This window comes from Oreochromis aureus, linkage group 6 (genome assembly GCF_013358895.1).
Source record: "Oreochromis aureus strain Israel breed Guangdong linkage group 6, ZZ_aureus, whole genome shotgun sequence".
NCBI classification, from domain to species: Eukaryota; Metazoa; Chordata; class Actinopteri; order Cichliformes; family Cichlidae; genus Oreochromis; species Oreochromis aureus.
Genome location: NC_052947.1, coordinates 21204072 through 21226027, shown reverse-complemented (window position 1 = coordinate 21226027; position 21956 = coordinate 21204072). Strand labels below are relative to the sequence as shown.

The following is a 21956-nucleotide window of genomic DNA, read 5'->3' as shown; positions in this document are numbered from 1 at the left end:
AATATGATGCTTTTAATAGTACTGTTTGAGAGTGTACAGTATATAAGCTTACACAAATTTTTAGTGACTTATGAGCAGTATGCATAAAACAAAAACAAATGCTTAACTTCTTCTTTTTATGCTGCAAATCCTCTGTGGTATGGATTTTCAGGGGCATGTTTGTGTTTCTGTGTATAATATGTGCATGATTGCTTTAACCTCTAATCCCTTTTTTCTGTGATGTAGAACCCGTGTGATGACAAGCGACATAAAGACATCTGGTCTAAAGAAAAAACCTGTGACAGATTACCCAAGTTCATGGTAATAGGACCACAGAAAACAGGTAAAGATGCAGAAAAAAAGCCCACAATCAGACATGCACAAGCAACAAAGAGACTGCTTCTGTGTGCCCAGGTGTCTGGAACTACCACATCAGAGCCTATTCATTTAATCCCCCCCTCGCTCCTGTGGTCCTGTCAGAGGCAGACAAAGGAGGAGGCTCTTACCACCTTTCTTCCACCCACATGTGATCTACTTTAGATGCACAGATAGAGAACCTCTCCCTTTTTTTTTCCTTTTTCTTTCACTGGGGGTCCTTCAAAGACTTAAAAACATGGTAGTGTGTATACATTACACAAGTCCTGAGTAAGTCCTCTAATTGCTGCTGTTTGGTGTGAAAGGTTAGGAGGTTCTAGCCGCTCATTAACCAGGTGATAATCTCCCAAATGGGAGGAGGGGGTCATTATAGCAACATTAGCAACCAAACAACAATAATTACAGCCCTCTACGTCCTCATTTTGTTAGAGGGTAAGTCAGAGATGTTGGAACAAACAGGAAACAAGACGAGAGGGAAAAGTAGCAGGATTGTGTATGAGATGAGGGGGACTGGGTGAAAAGAGAGCTGCTCAGGGCGAGACAGAGGGCACGACCAGAGCCCCAGTGCTGATTGGTGTCAAATGGTTTTAAATCATTTGATGGGAAGGCCTATGATCACTACACACACACACACACACACACACACACACACACACACACACACACACACACACACACATTCACATAATCAGTTCTCAGCAAGATATAAATCTTGCGGAGGGAAAACTCATCCAGTATGGATCAGTGGATGACAGCTCTCACACACACACTGATGAACACACACACTCACACACACACTGACTACTCTCTCCTGAGCTGAATTAACAAGCCAGTTATGAATTATGCCCTTTCTTCCAGGAACGACAGCACTTTATCTCTTCCTACTCATGCATCCCTCCATCTCCAGCAATTTCCCAAGTCCAAAGACTTACGAGGAGGTCCAGTTCTTCAATACCAACAACTACCACAAAGGAATTGACTGGTAAGAACAAGCACAAACACACACACACACACACACATAGCCTAACCACTGTTTGTTGTCTTTGCCTTTTATTAGTCAGTGCTTAAGGTGAAATGAAAGATTACAAGCCTTTTTGTGAAGTTGTTATGGATTGTCCTATGTCTTGCAGACTCGAGTGATCCATTAAGCAGTTCAAAACAGTTCAGCAGCATCTTCCAAATGATCTTTTTAAGCCTGCAAACATAAGCCAACAGACATATGGTTGCCTAAATTGACCCATAAATGGGTTACTTAGCTGACAGAGACACAGCTGGTGCATTCTCCAAAGTCATCCATAAAGACCTGACTGTGAAAATTCTTCATTAAACACAGTTTAAAATATATCACGTTTATTTCAGGATCATTGTCTGAGCCCATATAAAGGCTGTAACTTTGTGACTTTAGAAGTGACTTTGAAAAAAAAAACTGCTTAAATGCGGCTGGGTAAGTTTGCAGTGATGATTAATGCTTGTGCATGAGGGGTACGTCTTGAGTGTGTGCATATGTTTATATGACTACTTAATTTTCCCTGTGTCTACTGCCTCAGGTACATGGAGTTTTTCCCCGTGCCCTCCAATGTTAGCACAGACTTCCTGTTTGAGAAGAGCGCCAACTATTTCCCCTCAGAGGAGACCCCACGGCGAGCTGCTGCCCTGCTGCCCAAGGCCAAGATCATCACCCTGCTCATCAACCCTTCTGACAGGGCCTACAGCTGGTATCAGGTAAGTACTGTGCACAAACACACACAGAATACATTAGATGCTTTTGCCTGCTCACATATTTTTTTTTTAAACTTGCTACAGTTGCCTGCTTCATCTGCTGCATCTCTGTATTGATTTAAAATTGAGTTCTTTATCCAAGAGTGTGCTTGGAGTCGCTTGCATGCACAGAGTTAATGAGCCTAATTATCTATATATTTATCTATGAATATCATTACCGGAAATGTCACAAGATCCCAATATCTTTTCCTTAAGCCTGCTTAATTAATGAGATATGAATGTCAACTATGTGCCAGCGTAAATGTTATATCACTGACCACAATGAAAACACGCTCTCACGCAAAAGGTGTGAACGTATTACTTGTCCAGAGTATTCTGTGAAGCTCATTTGGTAGTTGTGATCCTTCTCCAGCATCAGAGGGCTCATGAGGACCATACAGCCCTGCGCTTCACCTTCTATGATGTCATCAGTGCGAAAAAGGGTGCGCCGGCCGAGCTGCGCTCCCTGCAGAACCGCTGTCTCATCCCTGGTCTGTACGCTACACACCTAGAGAGGTGGCTCACGTACTACCCTGCTAACCAGGTATGCACAGACACAGACACGGGGCTATGCACGTGAAAAAAGTAAATAAGAAGTGAGATTAGCTTCTTAATAGCTCTTTGTGATTTGTGATTGTCGTAAAAAGACATGGCTGAAACAATGGTAATCGTGTCTTCATTTTAGTGATTCGATTTTGCCTTGACGAATGAGAAATTATTGATTCAGCTTATGAAAAAAAATTAAAGTAAATTGGTCTTAACCCCTTAATGCCTAGTGTGTCATATTTGATGCATGAGTAGTAAAATATAAAAGTTAAAAACTAAATAAATTGCACAAGACATTTACAAAAAAAAAAGAAAGAAAGAAAACTGCTGGATGTAGCGAATATGATGCAAATTAAAATTCATATATGCTAATTAACATATGATCATTTTTTATTTGTCAGAATTAAATAATAATAAATAAACGTAATAAAACGTAAAAAAAAACGTAAAAAATTGAATTTTGTGGCAACTATTTTTTGGTTCAAGCTTTAAAGTGTTAAAAGTCAGAGTTCAGATCTGAGCACATGATTGCATCTGTGTGTAGTTGATGATCATAGATGGCCATCAGCTGAGAACTGACCCTGCAGCAGTGATGGATGAAGTTCAGAAGTTCCTTGGTGTCACTCCCCATTTCAACTACTCCCAGGCCCTTACGTAAGTCTCTCCCACACTCTCTCGCTGACTTCGACCTCTTTTTTTCTTAGTGTCAGTCGTGACTGTCTTCCATCTCTGGCCTGCTGGAGTAACCGAGTGTGCACCGAGGTGGAAATAATTAAAGAAATTAAACCCATAACAAGTCCCTATTCCAAATTTGCGTGAAGCCTGACATCTACTGGTGAACAGTGGGGACAGCTTGCTAAGTGGTGTCATTCTCTGAAAAAAACACAACAGTGACATCATATGCCTGTTGCTTAAGAGTTATTAAAGGTCACACTTGGATGTTTGTGTGCTTATTAGAGCACACAATTCCAGACCACTGGACAGTTTTGGAAAATGTGAAGCAGGGAGTAGATTTTGGAGTATTTTCACAAGTTTTCCTGCTGATAAAGACCTCCACCATGGCTATTCATATATATCAACATAATTAAATAACAGATAAACAATTAAATGATATTTAACATGAATGTTTTTCACTATCTACTATAGAAATTTCAGTTTTTTTACAATGTATCGACAGGGGGAAAAAAATGAATTTTCGCTGAATTAACAAAACTTTCCATTTTATAATTACAGGACAATCAAGTCAGTAAGCTACAAGAATTCATTTCTGTAATTTTAACACATTTCGTACAATTTAGCCCCAAGCTGATAAAGTGATAAATGTATTTGGTTTGCTACATCAGCATTTCTTTATGGTGTAGAAAAGAAATAGAGGTTGTTTTTTTTTACACTGAGATATTTCTATAATTAAATTTCTTTACATGGACAGAAAGGAGACTTTCTTTGGTTCGGCCCTCTTAAGATCAAAGTGGGATGCATTGGCTCATGTTATAAAATGAATTTGATGTCCCTGGTGTATGAGGATATGTGGAGATGGACACAAGATAGAAATGAGAATGTAAACCTTAAAGAGTAAAGTAGAAGTCGAATGATAGAAGAAGTTTATGTGCATAAGAGAGAGGTGAATACTTTTTTAGTGCAATGGCAAATTAGCAAATAACAAAATATTTTTAATGCTTTAAATTTGTTGAGGAAGTCTGAAATATTCTGATTTGCAAATATTATTAGATGTTCACCTTTGGTCCACACTTCCTGATATCACTCCCCATCATTGGGTATATTAATGTCTAATTGCATTACTTGCATTTTGAAAGTAATGCAATTAGACATTAGACATGAAAGTATTGTGTGTGTATAATTCTGGACAAGTGTGTAAGAATTACATAATCACTGTGTACCACATTTCTAGATGTATTTGGTCAAGAAAGAAGGGAATAATTAATGCATATTTTTGGCAAAAGTTATTCAGCTGGTGAAGCTTCCACCTCTTTAAACACAGGACAGTAACTATCCTCACATACTGTATCTGCTGCTTAAGTATTTTGTGTTTCAGCTGCCTGAATAAAAAAAAGGGTAAGTCTGCTGCACAGTGTCAATCCAAAAGAACTAAAATAGCAACGACGACAGTGCCAGTTACCAAGATAAATAATGAACACATCCATTGCAGTCTTTCACAGCAGATAAAAAAGGCATGTGCACCGAACAAGTCAGAAAAATGGCTTCAATTGTGTAGCCAATACATGCTGTTTGCAACCTCAAAGACAGCATATTCCACATATGTGCTCAAATTTCTTTTCACGTGTAGTCACTAAAATGACCCCAGGGTCATTTTTAATCACGTAGATCGATATAATACGCTGTATATCAAATGTTTTCAGATACGAGTACATCTAATATGTTGGTTGAGCTGCCTAAAATATGTCAATCGAACTCTGTCGAGCTGGGATAACAACACAGGCCGGCTGCAGGATACAATCTGGCCCACTAGATGGTTTTTGAAAGTGTGAAAATTGCAGCATCATTTTTTGGACTTCTTACTGTTTTTGTTTTTTTTGCAGCAGGAATCATTGTGCAGAAAAACATTAAGAATTGATCAAGAGAGTGGTTGTGAGAGCTGACTTATTATTGTGGCAAAGATGTTACAGATGGTTTGCCATAGCCAAAGAAGATCCTTGTTGTGTTGCTTTGTAATGATGATAGAGTGAGTGGCACTTTTCAAGACATGTTGGCTGTTCAGTAACATCCATCCATCCACACTTCCATACAGCTTCTTCCACTTAACCAGTTGAGGATTACGGAGGGGCTGGGGCCTCTCCCAGCTCTCACAGGGCTAGAGGCAGGGTGCACCCTGGACAGGCCACCGGACAGTACCTGTTTTTCAAAATAGATTATTCATTAAATAATAGATTTTTGTTTAATTATTATATAGTAGTACAACTGGTCCAGCCCACTTGAGCTCAAATTTAGCTGTATGTGGTGCATGAACTAAAGTGAGTTTTAATATACATAACTCAAGAGAATTAGCTTCCGCCTGTGGATGCTCTGTTTCAACTCATTCTCCATTAGAGATGTTGCATTTGACCTTTACGTTTTGGAGGAGCGCTAAACTGTTTATTTCTCAAGCACCACTCATCAGAATGCAATCTGCTTGCAAGCCCTCGAGTCTACAGACAGGGACATCTAGAATTTGTAGCTCAGATTGGGACAGAGTGCCTCTGTCTTGGATCACACACCCACATGCATACAAATAATTTGTAAAGAGATGCATTTTGACAGAATAATAAGGAAGCTGTGTGTGCGCTTGCGAGGTTGTGTTTTGGCTGAAGACCGACTTACACAGAAGCCTAATCTTTCTTTTCTCCTTCTCATTCTTTTGACATGGCAGCAGTCTGACAGATCCTCAACGCTGGAGCCTATTTATTTAATCCCCCTTTCATTTCTTCCTCCTGTCCTGTCAGAGGAAAACTGAAGAAGAACCACTTAACTCTTTTTTTATACTTCTATACCCGCTGATGCATGCAAATAAAGAAAATATTTGCATCTTTCAATCATATCCACATTAGCCCTGATCCTCCGTCTGTCAAAACCAGATAACAATAATATGCATCTTTTTTTATATTTATCTCCTTTTCACCTCTTTTATCTCTTTATTTGTGCTACTGTAATGCACAAAAATCTTCCACAAAACTAAAACGATCTAGTATTGGTTTAAAAAAAATAGTTCTGACTGGTCAGGTTATGGACACAGGAATCCTTTGGCAGCTGATCCCATGTGTCCGGTGCATTGTGGGGAAGGTCTGTATGAAGTTTGGAGGCTAGGACAACACATTGGGACGTTTTATTTTGTTACATGATCTTCTGCTGGACAGTTTTGAGGGGGTTATCATGTTGGATTGGCTGCTTTTAATGTTATTTGAATCACAAGATACAAGTTCCTTATCAGTAAATGGCCATATTCGCAAAATTTTGCTAATGTTTTTATTATTATTTAAAGAGCTATAAGATTAGCCATAAGGTAGATTGATATGAAATAGCCGTACTTTTGAAATTTGACTTTTGTGTTTCCATCAGTGGTGTACGTGCTCAGGTATTGACATGTGCCAAACTGTGGAAAATATCAGAATCTTTGAGCCATACAGTCAAGGGTTCTGATGGCGTTGTTATGTTATTAACAGCATAATTTGTATCTACATGCCCCTTACAGGAAAGAGTCACTGCAGATCAATATTCAAGTTTTTCTATCTATTTGATGAATAATTTTTTCCTATTCTGGTGGAAATTGGTTTCTTCCATAGTGATTATACCCCTGTCCAGGACACGAGAGGTCCCTGAATGGTTTGATGGATTGTATGTTATGGCATGATGTCAACCCAGTTGAAGATCTTGGCCTGACGCCTCAGAGAGCACGCTCCATCCACCACCATCATCAAAATGTATTGGGGAATGAGTTTTGCAAAAGTAGTCCAATCCTTCCAGCAGAGTACAGTAACTCACAAAGGCACTTTGCTGTGAAGGTCACCCACTATCTTCTTGTCTTAAAAAACAGGGAGGGGGGTGCAATGCTTTTTTATTTCCAGTGTTCTAATTTCAACAAAAGTCACAAGGAAAATGTAACACAGGGTGGAGAAATGATACTGAGGTCACAAAGTGGCCAGAAGCAGCACATTCATTTACCTGTGACACTACCTCTTCTATCAGAAGCCATGTTTCCTGATGGCTGCTCTTTCAAAGTGCAAGATTGCAATTAGCCACTCTGTGCCTGATCATTTACCTCTTATTCATGGCAGTCAGGAACGTCTTGCAGTTGTCCTTGCAATTGTTTCTGTCACAATGAACGAGTATTATATTAGCTGTTTGCTGCTGAATATAAGACACATGACATCTTAAATGCAATGCCATAAATATGGATTGGTTAAAGTGGATTAAACAAACATACCATTTAATGGTTCTAACTTGCGTGCTCCAGGGTATTTTTTTTCACATAGAAAACAGAAACCGTTCCAGTGAATAAACAGGCTATAGTCTATGCATATTCCTGTATCTTTTTTTCCACCACAGAAGAGGATTACTGTATTAACCAATGAATAAACTGTACTTCTTCCTACTGCGTGACTGCGTTAAGACGACGAGAGAGCAGGAAAGGTGAAGAGAGAGTGGGCATAACATAGATGATGATGACAGAAAAGATAGGAGCTGAATGCAGCCTTTCTGTTTAGTTTGTGCGAATAAGATGTGTCCTCTTTTTCAGCTATAGCTGCTAAAAAATGGAGCACTTCCAAATAGGATGGCCTTGACAGCAGCACTGAGGTTTATTTTTAAGTATTTAATTTTTTTTCTTCCTATTGTCACAGCTTTGACCCTCAGAAGGGCTTTTGGTGCCAGCTCCTTGATGGAGGAAAGACTAAATGTTTGGGGAAAAGCAAAGGAAGGAAGTACCCCCCTATGGAGCCAGAGGTAAGATGGTTTTAGTTTAATTAGAACATATTATGCTCATGAAAGTACTTACATACTCCCTGGATGAAATGTTTGAAAAAGATGTACAAAAAAGAAAAAGAAAAAGAGCTGCCAGACTGATTGACAGTGACAGCCCACAATCCCCTCTATCATTGTGGCAAAATTTCCCACAGGACTCAGCATTGGATGGAAACTGTCACCCAATCAGATCTAGCCAGAAACTTACAACCTAATCATGAGGACTCGATAGTGACACAACCCCTGTGAGAGAGAAAGAGAGAGAAGGAGAGTAAGGTGGAAGGAGAAAATCCAATCCATAAATCTTTGTCCTGGCTACTGATTCCACAGAGGAGACCAGACCTGCAGACAATGAATCACACATTTGCTCTCACGTGAAGACAAACACATAGATACAATTTGTCTTCCCACATGTACTCACACATGGCTAATGGCTGCGCCTCACTGTCACCTATAATTAAACTGTTTCTGAGTTTCCACCAGGGGGACGGAGGTAGAGGACAAAGCAGGGATGGGGAGGGAGGAGGTGGAGGTAGCACTGGGCAGACAAGAGAAGTAGAGAGATGAAGAATTCACACAGGGGGGCGAGAGAGATAATGGATCTCATGCATCCTTCATGTAATTTTCTTCCCTTTATAACTTCATTTTTTAGCTCTGTTGGTACCACTTGGCACTTAGTGGCCCTAAAGTCCTACAGAGGAGAAATAAACTGATCTTGGTTTGTGGCTCATCATTAATCTCTCTATATATATCTCTCTCCCTGTCTCGCTTTTATTGTTTGTCTCTTCCCAAAATGCCTCTACATATCCCTCCTTTTCAACCCCTTTTCCTCCTCTTGTGCTTCTTTTCTCCTTTTCACCCGATACCTTTTCTGCCTTCCTTCCCATTTCTTTGTTTTCCTGTGTTGTCTTTCCAATCTACAACGTATCGAATCCTGATGGACCAACCATTCCTATTTGTGTTACTGCCTCTCTGTCTCCCTTACTCCCCCATCTCTTGGTCTTCTCTATTTTCATTCTTTCATCGTCTCTCCTTTGCTACTCTCTTCAGGCACGTGCATATCTCTCCAGGTACTACAGAGAACACAATGTGGAGCTGTCAAAGCTGCTGCACCGGCTCGGACAGCCTCTTCCCTCTTGGCTGAGAGAGGAGTTGCAGAAGGTCAGCAGATTGCTTATCTCACCAGCCTACACAGTATATGTTAGTTAAAGAGTCTGAACACATTAAGAGCGTATTAAACTGAGCGGTGAAATATACAGCAGCAATTCAAGTTTTATAGGTTTTTTTATTGATTTAATTTTAATTTTACAGTGGAAAACACTGCACACTTAAAATGCCCAAGGCTAAAATGGGTTAACTTTATTGAGCTCCCATGTTTAGAAAACTATTCAAGACAATGGTTCAGTGGACTCTGTGTTGGCAGAATTGTTTCTGTTAATGTTGGGTTAATCAAACAAACTAAAACTGAATTATTATAACGTGGTTGTACATTTAGTCTGCCAGTCACAGTTTTGTTTGTCCTCTGCTCATCATTTACAACTTAATGATGATACCAAAACTTGAGTATAAATCTGAGTCAGAATAATATGTAAATATTGTATATAAATATCTACACTAGCCCAGTTTTAAACAGTTGATTTTTAGGCTGTGTTAGTTTAGAGCACGGGTGTCAAACATAAGGCCTGGAGGCCAGAATTAACAAGGCAAAAACTCCGATCTGGTCACTGGATGGCTTTGAAAAAAGTGAAGTAGGGCATAATTTTTGAGTTTTCAGATGTATTATCAAAAGTTTTACACCCTTTTCTTCTGATAAAAACTTCCCCCATGCCCATTTATACAACACCAAAGTAACTGAGTAATAGATAAGGACATTTTCTGTGAATTAACAAAAAGTTTTTGAGTTTATAATTGCAGGGCAGTCTTGCCAATGAGCAGTTTTACACATTTCTTTCAATTTACCCCCAACATGTAAAATGAGTTTTACCTCCTGGGTTTAGAGTATGTTTAGAGGTAATAGTGCTGAAAGTAATCAACAGTCATCAATGATTTCAACAAGACACAACTCAGTTATATAACCAGTTGTGATATATTTTGGGGGGAAAATGTTGTCACAACCCCCGTGTGACAAAAGACATACTTTATTGATCTCAAAGCTGGGAAACACCTTGAGTACAGCAGTTATACTTCAGGTATACACAAATATGACAACGAGCTTAAATAGGACCAATAAAATGGAACACAACATGATCAAACAAAATAATAACAAGATAAAAATTAACCTGGAATCAGTATAAATACAATAAAGTTGAATAATTGTAAAATTAAATACAAATGCTAAGTAATAATATAGTATATAAAACGATAAAATATTAAATATCGATCAAACAAAACTGAATTTAAAATGGCCTGCAGAATGTAGTTAAAACAACTATCAGATGCTCAGTATAATCCGGTCTCTAAGTGATGACATATGAAACCTGCTTCCAAGCCTAAACTACTAAGGCTGTTGTGTTTTTAACATGGTTTAATGCTTTGCATCTTGTTCTATTTAATCTCAACAAGCCCCTGAAAACAGTCGTGATCACTATCGGCCTCTCTTGGTTTTTATTACAGCTATTCATTTTAAAGCTTAGTTTTTAAAACCTTATGATGTAACTACAGCCCGGGCAATGCAGCAGTATATCAATGACTAACCGCGTATTGTGGATTTGATTATCTCAGTTGTTCTCCTGACAGAAGTTTAGTCTGTTTACAGCATCCTGCCAAGCATTTACATTTGTCTCTAACCATCGGGAACCCTCACGTTAACTTGTGGAAAAAAGTTAGCGTTCATCCTCCCGCTTCACTGTTTTTATGTTATGCTAACATAGCTATGTTGCTAGCTATCATGTATCACATCATTATATAGTCCAACTTCAGTAACCCTACAAAGCGTCACTGCAGTTTAGTCTTCATTTATGTTCTCTGTGATATCAGAGCTGTACGTTTTAATTTTTTCAGAAACCCCTCAGTCAGAACATGATTTATCATGTTTAGGTGGAAACTAGCGAGCTAACTTCCTGCTAATTTCTACGGCTGTTAAATTTAATAAATTCCGTTTTCATGGATGGCTGGAAAAAGTACAGACATTCTGTACTTATGTAGAAGTATAAATACTACTGTTAAAAAATACTCCAGTAAAAGTTGAAGTACTGATTCAAGTTCTTTACTCAAGTAAAAAAGTACTTGAGTACTTGCAGTGATAAAACAATAACTCCCCCCAAAAGCGTTAAAGCAAAAGTAATGAGTAATGAGTTGAAAGTACAGATATTTGTTTAAAATGTAGGGAGCAAAAGGAATAAGTTGACAAAAAAACTTCTCAAGTTAAATACAGATACCAAAAAATTGCACTTAAGTGCAGTAACAAAGTATTTATACTTTGTTACTTTCCACCCCTGGTAATGAACAATGCAGTGCAATAAAAATGCTGAGTGTGTGTCACAGTCAAAGCATAGAAGATACACGAAGCTTCATAATGTTGTTGTTCTCTTTTTTTGGCACACTTGAATGTGCTGCATTTTATCACGGTTTATGAGTCAAAGGAAGCCAGCCACATGACATATAAGTTTTCCAGTCCACTGACAGCATTCAAATCATGCTCCCGTTCTATTAATGTGGTTAGCATTTAGATCAATAAATCAACAAAGTGCAATTAAATTACTTTATCCCATTTCTTTCCCTCGTCTCTGCATTTCCCTCTGAATCCCCTCCCTCTCTCTTTACTGGTTCCTGAAGGTTAGATAACCTTTGCATCCATGAGCCATGGTTAAAAGTCTTGGGGTCAGGGACCAGGAAAGTGACCAGGAGCACCTGACCTTCAGATGCACTGTCTGTGGCCTTTTAGTGCACCCTGAGGTGAAAGCGAGGACGGAGCGCCTTGGTTCACCGAAGAGCTGTGACCCTGCTGAAGGGACCAGAAGTCATGAAAGCGCAAAGAAACTTTGTGAGCTGATACAGAACTCTTGGATGGATGGGTAGATGGGTGGGTGGATGGATCTGTCAGGTGAATAGACAGCTCTGAAGAAAATGGGACTAAAGGGAAGAACCACATGACAACAATGACGTGAACTGTGGGGGACAATGAGAATTTGGAAAGTCTTTGATGCCCAAACCCTGTTCTGGTGAATTCTCGTGCACACCTGCAGTAAATTCAATGATTAATAATTTTTATTTTATTATCACCATTAAATTATGTTGCCAGAACAGCGCTGGTCAGCTGTGCGTGGTTCTCATAGACATTACTTTGCACTATGTTCTGTTCTATGTATCTCCAATACAAAAACACATGCTATGAGGTCTCTTTTTACCTTTTTTTTTTAGTTTTTCTGTTGTAATGAAAGAAAGAAAGCAAGGAGGACACATGCATAGACTCAGGGTGAGAGAAAAACTGTTACTTTCCATGATAGGTTCTCATTTTTTGTGATTTTTCTTTCTTTTTTTAAGTACAGCTAGTTTTTGGTAGATCTGGTAGCTTTGTTAACCCTTAGAGATGTCACTTGTGGCTTTAGCGGGAAAGTTTGGACTGTACATGAGTCACTGAAGCAAAAAGAATTGCCTGCTCATTATTTTCCTGTGACAAGACATCCAGGGGAACATTGTGTCCATTAAGCAAAGAATGAGTGCTGATGATTTCAGCTCTAAGGACTGAGGAGATATGAGTTTGTGGGTGGAAGACTGGTCAAAATCAGCCTAGTGACTATGACAGTTACAGTAGCTATGCTAACTGCAGGCAGTTTTTGTTTTGTCGGTGTCTCAGTTAAGTCTCAACTTGACTTTTTCTTCCCCCTTTTACAAGCATTGGCCTCTGTTCTTTAGCTTCAGTTTGAATGCAAAATCCCTCAGTGTCAAACACAAAAACCAAAATTAAAGAAATGGATATGACTGACAGCTGATCTTTTTTAATGAGTATATTATATTATTATTACCTGAATGTGGGATCTATACCTGAATCCACATTTGTGAACTTACACTATGCTGTTACTACTCTTCAAAGGTAAGTAAAAATGACATGATGAAAGTATGCAGTGCATCTGGTATTGTATCAGAGAACATTTAATGAATACAGCAATACTTTCCATGAGATTTTTCTGCTTTGCATACTTGCTAACAATAGTTGTGACATAGTATCTTGGTGCAATATAAATATAAGTGAAATAGCAAGGGGGGGGAAGAAAGCATACATTCAAAACAAATGCCCCCTTTTTTTTTTAAGTTTTCTTACTTTATTTAGTTGCATCTTAAATGGGGTATATCTTCCCTTTGATCACAGAATAACAGTCTAGAAAATCAAAATTATGCTTCACCTTCCTTCATTATCCTCACCTCAATTTTCCTTTCTATCGTCCCAAACACTTTTTAGGAGTTCCTTTGTATAGAGAAAACCAACATATGAGAAAGCTTCCAAAAAAAAGCCACAAAACCATAAATGTTGTCGAATGACATTTCGAGAGTTGTTTAAACCTTTGATTCTTACACTGTCTGTGTGCATTTACACTCACTGTCCTCTGTATGAGGTACCACTGTTCAGCTGTTCAATTAAAACAAACATCAGAGCAGCAAATCACATGGCAAGATGGCATGTATCCATGCACGGAAACAAGTCAAGACAACCTGCTGAAGTTTCACTCAAGCATCAAAATAAGGAAAAATGTGATTTAAGTGACTTTGAGCATGGCATGGTTGATGGTGTCAGACGGTGTTGTCAGAGTTTTTTAGAAACTGCTGATTAACTTGTATTTTCACAGTAAACTTTTCTAAGGTTTACAGAGAATATTTCAGAAAAATGAGGTAATAGTTGATGTTAGAGGTCATTACTGAGTATTAGCTCAAATAACAACTTTTGAACGACATGTTGAACCTTGAAACGATGGGCTACAGCAGCAGAAGACCAGAAGACTCTTGCTAGCTAAAAACAGGAAAGTGAGGCTACAGTTCATATGGGTTCAGATGGACAACAGAAAAATGAAAAAAGGATCTAATGAGTTTTGGTTTCTGCTCCAACACAGATGTTAGGGTAAAAATCTGGAGCAGACAAGAAAACATTGATTCATCCTACTGTCTATGAGTGGTTCAGGCTGGTGATGGTGCAGTGGTTTGGGGGATATTTTCTTGGCACAGCATCATTAAAACACCACAGCCCAAGAACTGTTGCTGACCATGGTTACCCCTTTATAACCACAGTGTAAACATCTACCGAGGCTGCTTTCAGCAGGATAACCCACCATGCCACAAAGCACAGATAATCTTAAACTGGTTTGTTGAACATGCCAATGAATCCATTTGATTTGTGTTGTGGTGGAAGATTAGATTCTTATCATGGATGAGTAGCTGACAAATCTGCAGCATTTGTGTGATGCACGACCATGTCAATATGGACCAAAACTCTGAGGAATTTTTTTCAGCATCTTGACATAATGTTTAAAGCATTTTTTGAATGTAACATTAGAATAACTTTATAACTTTGCAATGTGAGATAATGACCACAAGATGGGGCTGTCAGACTTAGAGCTCTGAAAACTGCACCTCTAAAATAAGAAATGCTTTGCTTTACACCAATGTTTAATCCCAACTTTTGGGATAAATGAAGTATATTTACCATTTCTTGCCATGTGTGCTTTTTGGGTACAGAAGTGAGCATGAACTTACAGGAGTGCAGTCTTCTTTACATGTAGAGCTTTAAAATTTGCCAAAAAAATAGATTTTTCTACACATGTAATTAATTTAAATTTTTTTTAAAGACGACTGTTCTTGTTGTATGTTGGAATTTGCCGAGATCCTAATTCATGAGGGAGGCGTATACTGCGGATACACCAGAAGGCCTGATTAGATACAAAAACCGAAACCCCACCACTACAGTTTTATAGTGTATACTGTCTCATGTGAAAGCAAAGCTTCATGTACTTGTGCTGAAAAAGGTATGATGACATACTTGTAACCTTTTAACACATTTTGAAGAACATAAAAGAAACACGAAATGCTGGTTTTGCATTCACAAATGCTTCTTCTGCATCTTGTAAATCAGGAATACTCATAAACTGGTGGCAGTTCCTGCAGACGCTGTGTGACATACCAGTGTCATTGTTTGCCAGTGGGTGTGTCTACACATCATCTGACAAGGGGTTGCTTGCTTTGACACTCTGCAGTGAAAACAAAAAATCCCTGAAAGAGCTGTATTGTTCCAGCAGCTGTGACCTATTAGGTATGGTGGAAAGACAGAGCATGTAGTATAAAATGTAATGGTATAAGGTGAAGGTATTTTTTAACTTAAAAAAATAAAATATGAACTTATATGTTGGCATCTCAATTAAAAACACAAACTCAGATTTTTTTAAATATATATTTTTATCAAAATTCGTGCTTACTAAGAAATGTTGAGACAAAAACATGGTCATTTATCATTTAATAATAAGGAGGCAGTGGGTGGTTTTTTTTTTTTCAAGTGTAACAGATTGTCTCCTTTCACTGTTGTTAGAAGCATGACAACACTCAATTATCTGACCAAGACCTTTGAGTCACTGTGATAGATCAACACTTCAAAAATGCTTTGTGCTTTTAATCAGAAGGACTTACGCCCCTTCCTTTCTCTGCATATGTTACGTAGTGCTACGTCAAGGACAAATACTGACTGGATAGCAAATACAAAAGCCTGAGAATTACCAAGACCTGAAATCACACAAAAACATTACACAAACAAGTATGAAATGAGGTTAAAAGTCATGTTTCACTTAACACAGAAGCACTAGATCTCATGCATTAAGTACCAAAAAGGATTTCGTAGTGCAAGTATGCAATATTGTGCTATTACATACTGTTTCAGCATGAGTACATGCACATTTACAGTATGCTTGTTCTAACACTGTGGTCCCTTTTCAATGTTTTAGTAGCATATTTCATGACATAAGTTACAAGGTATAACTTCATAACAAAAGCGAGCACAGAAAACACAGTTTAAAAAACAAAAATCAAGGGCTGTACGTGATGCTACATAAACAAAGAGATGCTTAGCTTACAGAATACACCATCAGAAATGAAAAGCTCATAAAAATGTTAAATTAGTAAAATAAGTGCTAAAGAATAATTTCCCTTGACAAAAACAAAATACAATAAAGTTCGACATTGTCTTCTTGTCACTAAAGGTCGGGTTGTGAGATACCTCACAGGATTATTAAGAACGTGACATCAAGTATTCATAACTGAAATATGCTGTTGTGTAAGTAGCAGGCTGAAAATTAATCCTCTTGATTTAGATGTCCGTTGTTTTCAGTTTATTACTTCTTTTTCTCATCCCGTCCGATTACTTTGCGTATCCAGGAGCTAAATGCGGAGACTTTGGTGTAGACACCAGGGGACTGCTGTGTCCTGCAGGCATGACCCCAGGATGTGACCCCGTAAACGACCCAACCCCCTCCTGGGCGCTCACACACCAGTGGACCTCCACTGTCTCCACGGCAACTGTCCACACGCCTTTCTGAGTGGATGCTGCCGGCACAGAGCATGCGGCTTGTGAAGGCTGTGTGAAAATGCTCCTGGCAATGGCGGCGTGGAAACAGAGACAGAGGAGCCTGCTGCAGGGTCTTGGAGTATGAACGGCCTGGAAAAGGAGAGAGCAGAGGACAGCAGGTTTCAAAGGCGCGCCTGAATTTATGCTCCAAAGAGAGAGAGCAAGGTTTCAACGGGCAGCAGGAGAAAAAACTGCACTTTCTTCTGCATCTTCAGCAACATCAGCATCTCATGGCTTGGCGCACGGTCATAGCTCTCAGACACACATTCAGCATTCAACTCTGACTGACAGCAGCTGCTTCACACTGTATGATGTGTGGGTTGCGAGATTGTGATGACGGATGGATTAAATTTGGATAGATTGTGTGTGCGACCATGATTGGATTTCAAGGAAAGTGAGGCAAACATACAAAACTGATGTTTTTATGACGATTACTTACAGTGAATTCTCATTTAGTGCCATCATCAAGAATTTCTGTTTATCCCACAACTTAGATATAAAACATGACTTTGAACACATGACTGCATGTGGTTAGTGAAAAACAGAAATACAAAGTTTGCATGATGTTGAGCTGTTAAATGTTTAGTCCATTGAGTATTATTATCACATGGTAGAATGCTGATTTTAAACATTTAGCTCACAGTGCCACACAGCTTTTAATCTTTGCGGTTATGAAGCAGTGTTTCACATGAGTATCACTTTTGCTTAGTAAATTTTAAAAACTTGACTGGCAAGTATGTGGCAGCTCCACTTGACTGACTTTACTTCATTGCATTCCTATGAAGGGGATTACAGGGTGTTGAACTGGGAGACAAGTCAGTTTCAAGCCTTGTGGTTAAGAGTGGCTTTCTTTCATTCCACATGGTTCCCACGCTGCGTCTCTTTAAAAAAACACACCCGTTTACATCTGTTGCAGCACACATAGCCTCCTAAAGGCCAAACAACAAGCAGCAACCCAGATATTATCCATTGTGGCTTTCCACAACTGTGTTGCTGAGACAAACAACCAAACTACAGGGAAGCACTGCTGATAAGTAAGCTCAGAGCTCTGGAGTTGTGATTGGTTTCTTTCTCTGACCCTCTCCAATGCCACACAGTGCTGCTAACTATCCAAGGCAGCTTAGGGTGGCACGTATGTGTAAAATGTGCTTGCGTGTGTGATATCAGAGGGGCACTAACAGCTGTACTGAGCACACATGTCCTCACACCCTCTGAATAGCCTGCATTGCCTCACTTAAACAAACTAATAAAAACGCTCTTTTCCACAAACATGAATGTTTTATGGCACGTGGTCCACTACTTAGAATCCATGTGTGAAACACGCTCGGATCTTGGTAGGGAGTGTGTGTTCTAGCATGACCGTGTCCTGTATTCTTGTTATTCACTGTGATTAATAACATCAGCGTGTAATTTAAAGATCACTAACAGATGTGCATGTGCGCATATGGCTAGAGACAAAAAATGAAATCAAACAAGTACAATTTCCAGTACTGATGAGGGACTCGTCTTTACTTCATCTGGCTTTGCAGGTGACCTTTAAAAACACATTCAAATGAGAACATAATTTTTCTGCTCTTTGGAGAATCTCCCTTAACTGACTACAGAAACAACCCTTTGGGTGTACTTGTTTCCCTTTATTGCTGTATTGTACCACATCTTGTTGCTTGATGAGGTTTTGTTTCTTTTTAACAGTGAGAGGCATCTGGAGGTCTACGTTAGTTATTTAAATAAATTTTTAACAGCAGAAGTAATTGTGACAAACTATTTTCAGTTAACAATTAACATGAAACTGATAACGTGCAAATGTAAAATTATAAAATCTATGTTGGCCTTGAGAGGTAAAAAGCACTGCAATTTAAGAAAACACCAGCAAATAGAATAAATATTTGCTTCGTTTTCGTTTTGTTATTTAGAAATAAATAACAAAACCATGAAACAAAACGGAAGCGTTTTAGGGGAGACAATAACGTGATGAACCAGCTCCAAAAGTGGCAAGCTAACAGTAAACGGCTAATAGCAAACACGTATCTACAATATGAAATAAATAATGTGATTACAACACGTATTACCTCCATCTTTTCTTCCCTCTTATCTCCCACAGATGAATCCTCCACTTTTTTGAGTGTTTCAAATGATCTGTGTTTCAAATTTGGTCTGAAAATCTCATTATTTGGTTTTTGTCACTTCCGCAGCTGGTCCATCGCGGTATTGCCTCCCCAGGCTACTATGATTTATTCAATTTCTGTTGTTTTGTGTGTTTTTGCAGAGTTTTTCTATTTGTTAGTGTTGTTTTAAATTACTGTCCATTTGACCTCTCTGGATCACTACAATACTGTGGCCCTATGGCGTTAAAGAGTTATGAATGAATACTGATGTATCTTTTGCATAACGTTGCGTAATGTTTTGTGAATTCACGCTATGCACCCCAGGCTATCCGCTCTCAAATACACATGCACGCCCTCACCTGTGTCGCCCCACCCGGTAATGTGACAGTTGCTGGCTTGTTTGAGCACTCGCTCTTTCCTCATGGGGAGGCAGGCGGGAAGGACATGACGGCTGAATGACACACACTCTCCCGGGATCTGGCCCATTGCCCCCGGTGACAGACGAACCAGGGCCAGGTCGTAATCATTGCTATAAGAGTGGTAGCTTGGATGGAGGACAATTTGATCAACACCGTACTCCTCTTCATATTCCTCAGGGACGAGGGAGTGGTAATCTCCCACTCTAACTTTATACTGCTTGGTGCTGTTTCCATACCTGCAGAGGAATGAATAGAGATATGGTGTTTGTTTTGTTTGCAACAACAATTCAACTAAACACACACACAGACATATAATATATAATATACAGTAGTTTTATGAGTTCTGGTAGAAAGAGTGTAAAATGCATGCATGCACAGAGCTCACAAAGCTGTAAAATCCTCTAAAGTGACTGGTTGTAAAATTCAGGTTTCAGTACAAATACACAATTCACAATACATTAACTTTAGCAGCATTCACAATACATTAACTTTAAATGTTGGGAGAAGCAACACAGTACAAAATCTTCATGCAAAAATCTCATTTATCTCATAAATGCTTGTACTAAGGTCTAAACAAACAGAGCATAGCTGAAGACAAGAGTGACAGCAAATCTGTCATTCCCTCCGTGCAAACCTGTAATTATCTGACTCATAGTGCAGTGTACTTGTTTTTTCACACTTTCAATTTTTTTCTTTGGCGTTTGAAGTCTTTGAAATAGAGAGGGAGGGTTTAGAAACAGGGAAATGAAGAAGAGTGAAAGAAGGAGGCTTTTTAATTGAGCCAAGTCTCCGTGTCTGGTTACGCATAGTGCAGTCTTTCCGGAAAGATCTCCTGACCTGGGAATGCTACTGGTTTCCTGGCAGAGCAGAGACACTGCTGACGAGCCTTTCGATTACATAAATCTTCACAAGCACACAGTCACAAATACTTCGATATCCACAAACTCACACTGACAATTTAAATTAAAAAGGTAACCAGGCTTCATCCTGTGCTTAAAGCAAAAAATCCGGATTACGACGGATTTTTCACATATTGCTGCTGCTACTGAAATCTGTGTGTAATATTATTGTTGGCACACCTGCAGCTGTACAGCTACAAGAAATCAATCGGTTTATGTGTTGGCTGCGATAAAATGAGGTCATTTTTCATAAAGAGAATCAAACAACATGGTCATGGTACGAAGGTTGAACAGCTGTACTTATTTCATATTTAAGCCATCTATACTTGTAGGCAAAATCGAGCGGACATAAGTGAATACACCAAGTTGCTCATCTAATTTCTCTGACCTATAAGGGTCGCATAGTATTTTGTTGCTTGTTGCTGTGTGTAACTTTGTGCTTGTGTATGCATCGCTCTATTTTGGAATATACTGGAAGAAAGGCGACACCGTGAAGTCGGAAGTCTTCACAGGTCTTTGTCCTCTGGCTCGCATACAGCAAATTTCTTTTCAAAGCTGTCATAACCGAAGCCAACAGGTTGAGCCATTGAAAACTGATATGTAATCAGGCAATTAAGACAAGCAGCACTGATCTTATATAATTATACCAAACCCACTGCATGCTTGACTGTAACTATTGAAGACATAAATAGCTGAGCTGGGTGTCTGTGGCAGATCTGCTGGGCGGAACTATTTTTTGGAATTCTGCTTTCTGTGGTCACTACAGAACCTGAAGGTCACACCATGAATGCACAAACACTCGCAAAGGTTCAACAGCACAAAAGACTTTGACACGTGTAATGACTTTCACAATGAAAAGTGCCTTGAGGTGACTGCAGTTTAGACTTCATGATATACAGATAAGGCTTACAATTGCAGTGAAAACACGACAAGAGGGTGTATATGCAAAGAAACAACTAATAATGAGATGCTAATATTAGATAAATGTGGCTCTCATTCATCAGTCTTACATGTCAGCCCCACCTCACAAGTTAAAAAGGTGAGTTCCTTAGGGCTGTTTCTTAAGCAGCTCCGGATGTCTGAATCAGTAAAATGGCAGCCACACAAAAACTATTAGAAACTTTCTTTTGCAGCACAAGAACAATTAGAGCATTATACTTGAGGATAACTGTCAAAGGTACCACAAGGCCTACAATGCAACTTTTGAGCAAGTCGTCAGTTTAATCTTACCCTGGTGATTAACTAATCACCAAGTAATCACTGCTACCTAAATCTACCTCCTGTAAGTAAGTATAGTTAATTTGGAGCAGTTCCTGTGTGTCGTTTCAAAGTAGCTGAAAATAGCACTTTCACAGAGCAGAGGAGTTCTTGTATATACATCCTCTGACAGTTAAAATGGTCTGGGAATGGCTCAAGAAACGGCACTGGGAAAGATTTAGTGAAAGACTTCTTCCTCTCTGTAATGTGGAAACACTTGGATTTATAGTGATGGACCTTCTGGGGTCTTTATGGGGTTGTGGTTCTCCCACCAAACCCCACCAGTGGAAGTAAAACCCAGTAACAACCAAAATATATTATCAGCAAAATAAAGCCTGACAATCCAACATGTACCGTGTAAACATTTAATGTGGACTATTTGTTTTTCCACTGCCTTCTCTACTGTATGATAGATTTTTGGTTTGTGGCATCATGTGGAGGCCTGTAGTCCAGATGAATTTGAGATGAAGAAATTGACTTTCTTCCTGCCACCTGCACCACAACCACAGCCAAACCACCACTGATTAATGCTCACATGTTCAGTCCTCAGCCCTTCATCAGTCTTGTGCATGCACACACATTGTCGAGCTGCTTTAGGGTGAATTCA

The 21956-nt window shown here is 39.1% G+C and overlaps 2 protein-coding genes across 4 annotated transcripts in view; one reads left to right on the top strand and one right to left on the bottom strand.

Moving 5' to 3' along the window:
• The window catches only part of ndst3 (N-deacetylase/N-sulfotransferase (heparan glucosaminyl) 3), a 47982-nt gene extending 34932 nt beyond the window's left edge, over positions 1 to 13050 (top strand). For 2 of the 3 annotated variants that reach the window (XM_031751041.2, XM_039613906.1), the window contains 8 exons: positions 226 to 322; positions 1213 to 1336; positions 1902 to 2076; positions 2486 to 2656; positions 3203 to 3312; positions 8010 to 8112; positions 9181 to 9291; positions 11910 to 13050. In XM_031751041.2, the coding sequence (XP_031606901.1) occupies positions 226 to 322; positions 1213 to 1336; positions 1902 to 2076; positions 2486 to 2656; positions 3203 to 3312; positions 8010 to 8112; positions 9181 to 9291; positions 11910 to 11939 (921 nt within the window). In that variant the 3' untranslated portion in view covers positions 11940 to 13050. Of the gene's footprint in view, positions 1 to 225; positions 323 to 1212; positions 1337 to 1901; positions 2077 to 2485; positions 2657 to 3202; positions 3313 to 8009; positions 8113 to 9180; positions 9292 to 11904 lie in introns of all 3 variants that reach the window. The other variant, XM_031751042.2, reaches the window with a different exon arrangement.
• A 2476-nt stretch (positions 13051 to 15526) lies between these two features.
• The window catches only part of prss12 (serine protease 12), a 28963-nt gene continuing 22533 nt past the window's right edge, over positions 15527 to 21956 (bottom strand). The window contains exons 9-10 of the mRNA XM_039613490.1: positions 19134 to 19429; positions 15527 to 16759 (exon numbers count right to left, since the gene is read on the bottom strand). Coding sequence (XP_039469424.1) covers positions 16437 to 16759; positions 19134 to 19429 — 619 coding nt within the window. The 3' untranslated portion in view covers positions 15527 to 16436. The remainder of the gene's footprint in view (positions 16760 to 19133; positions 19430 to 21956) is intronic.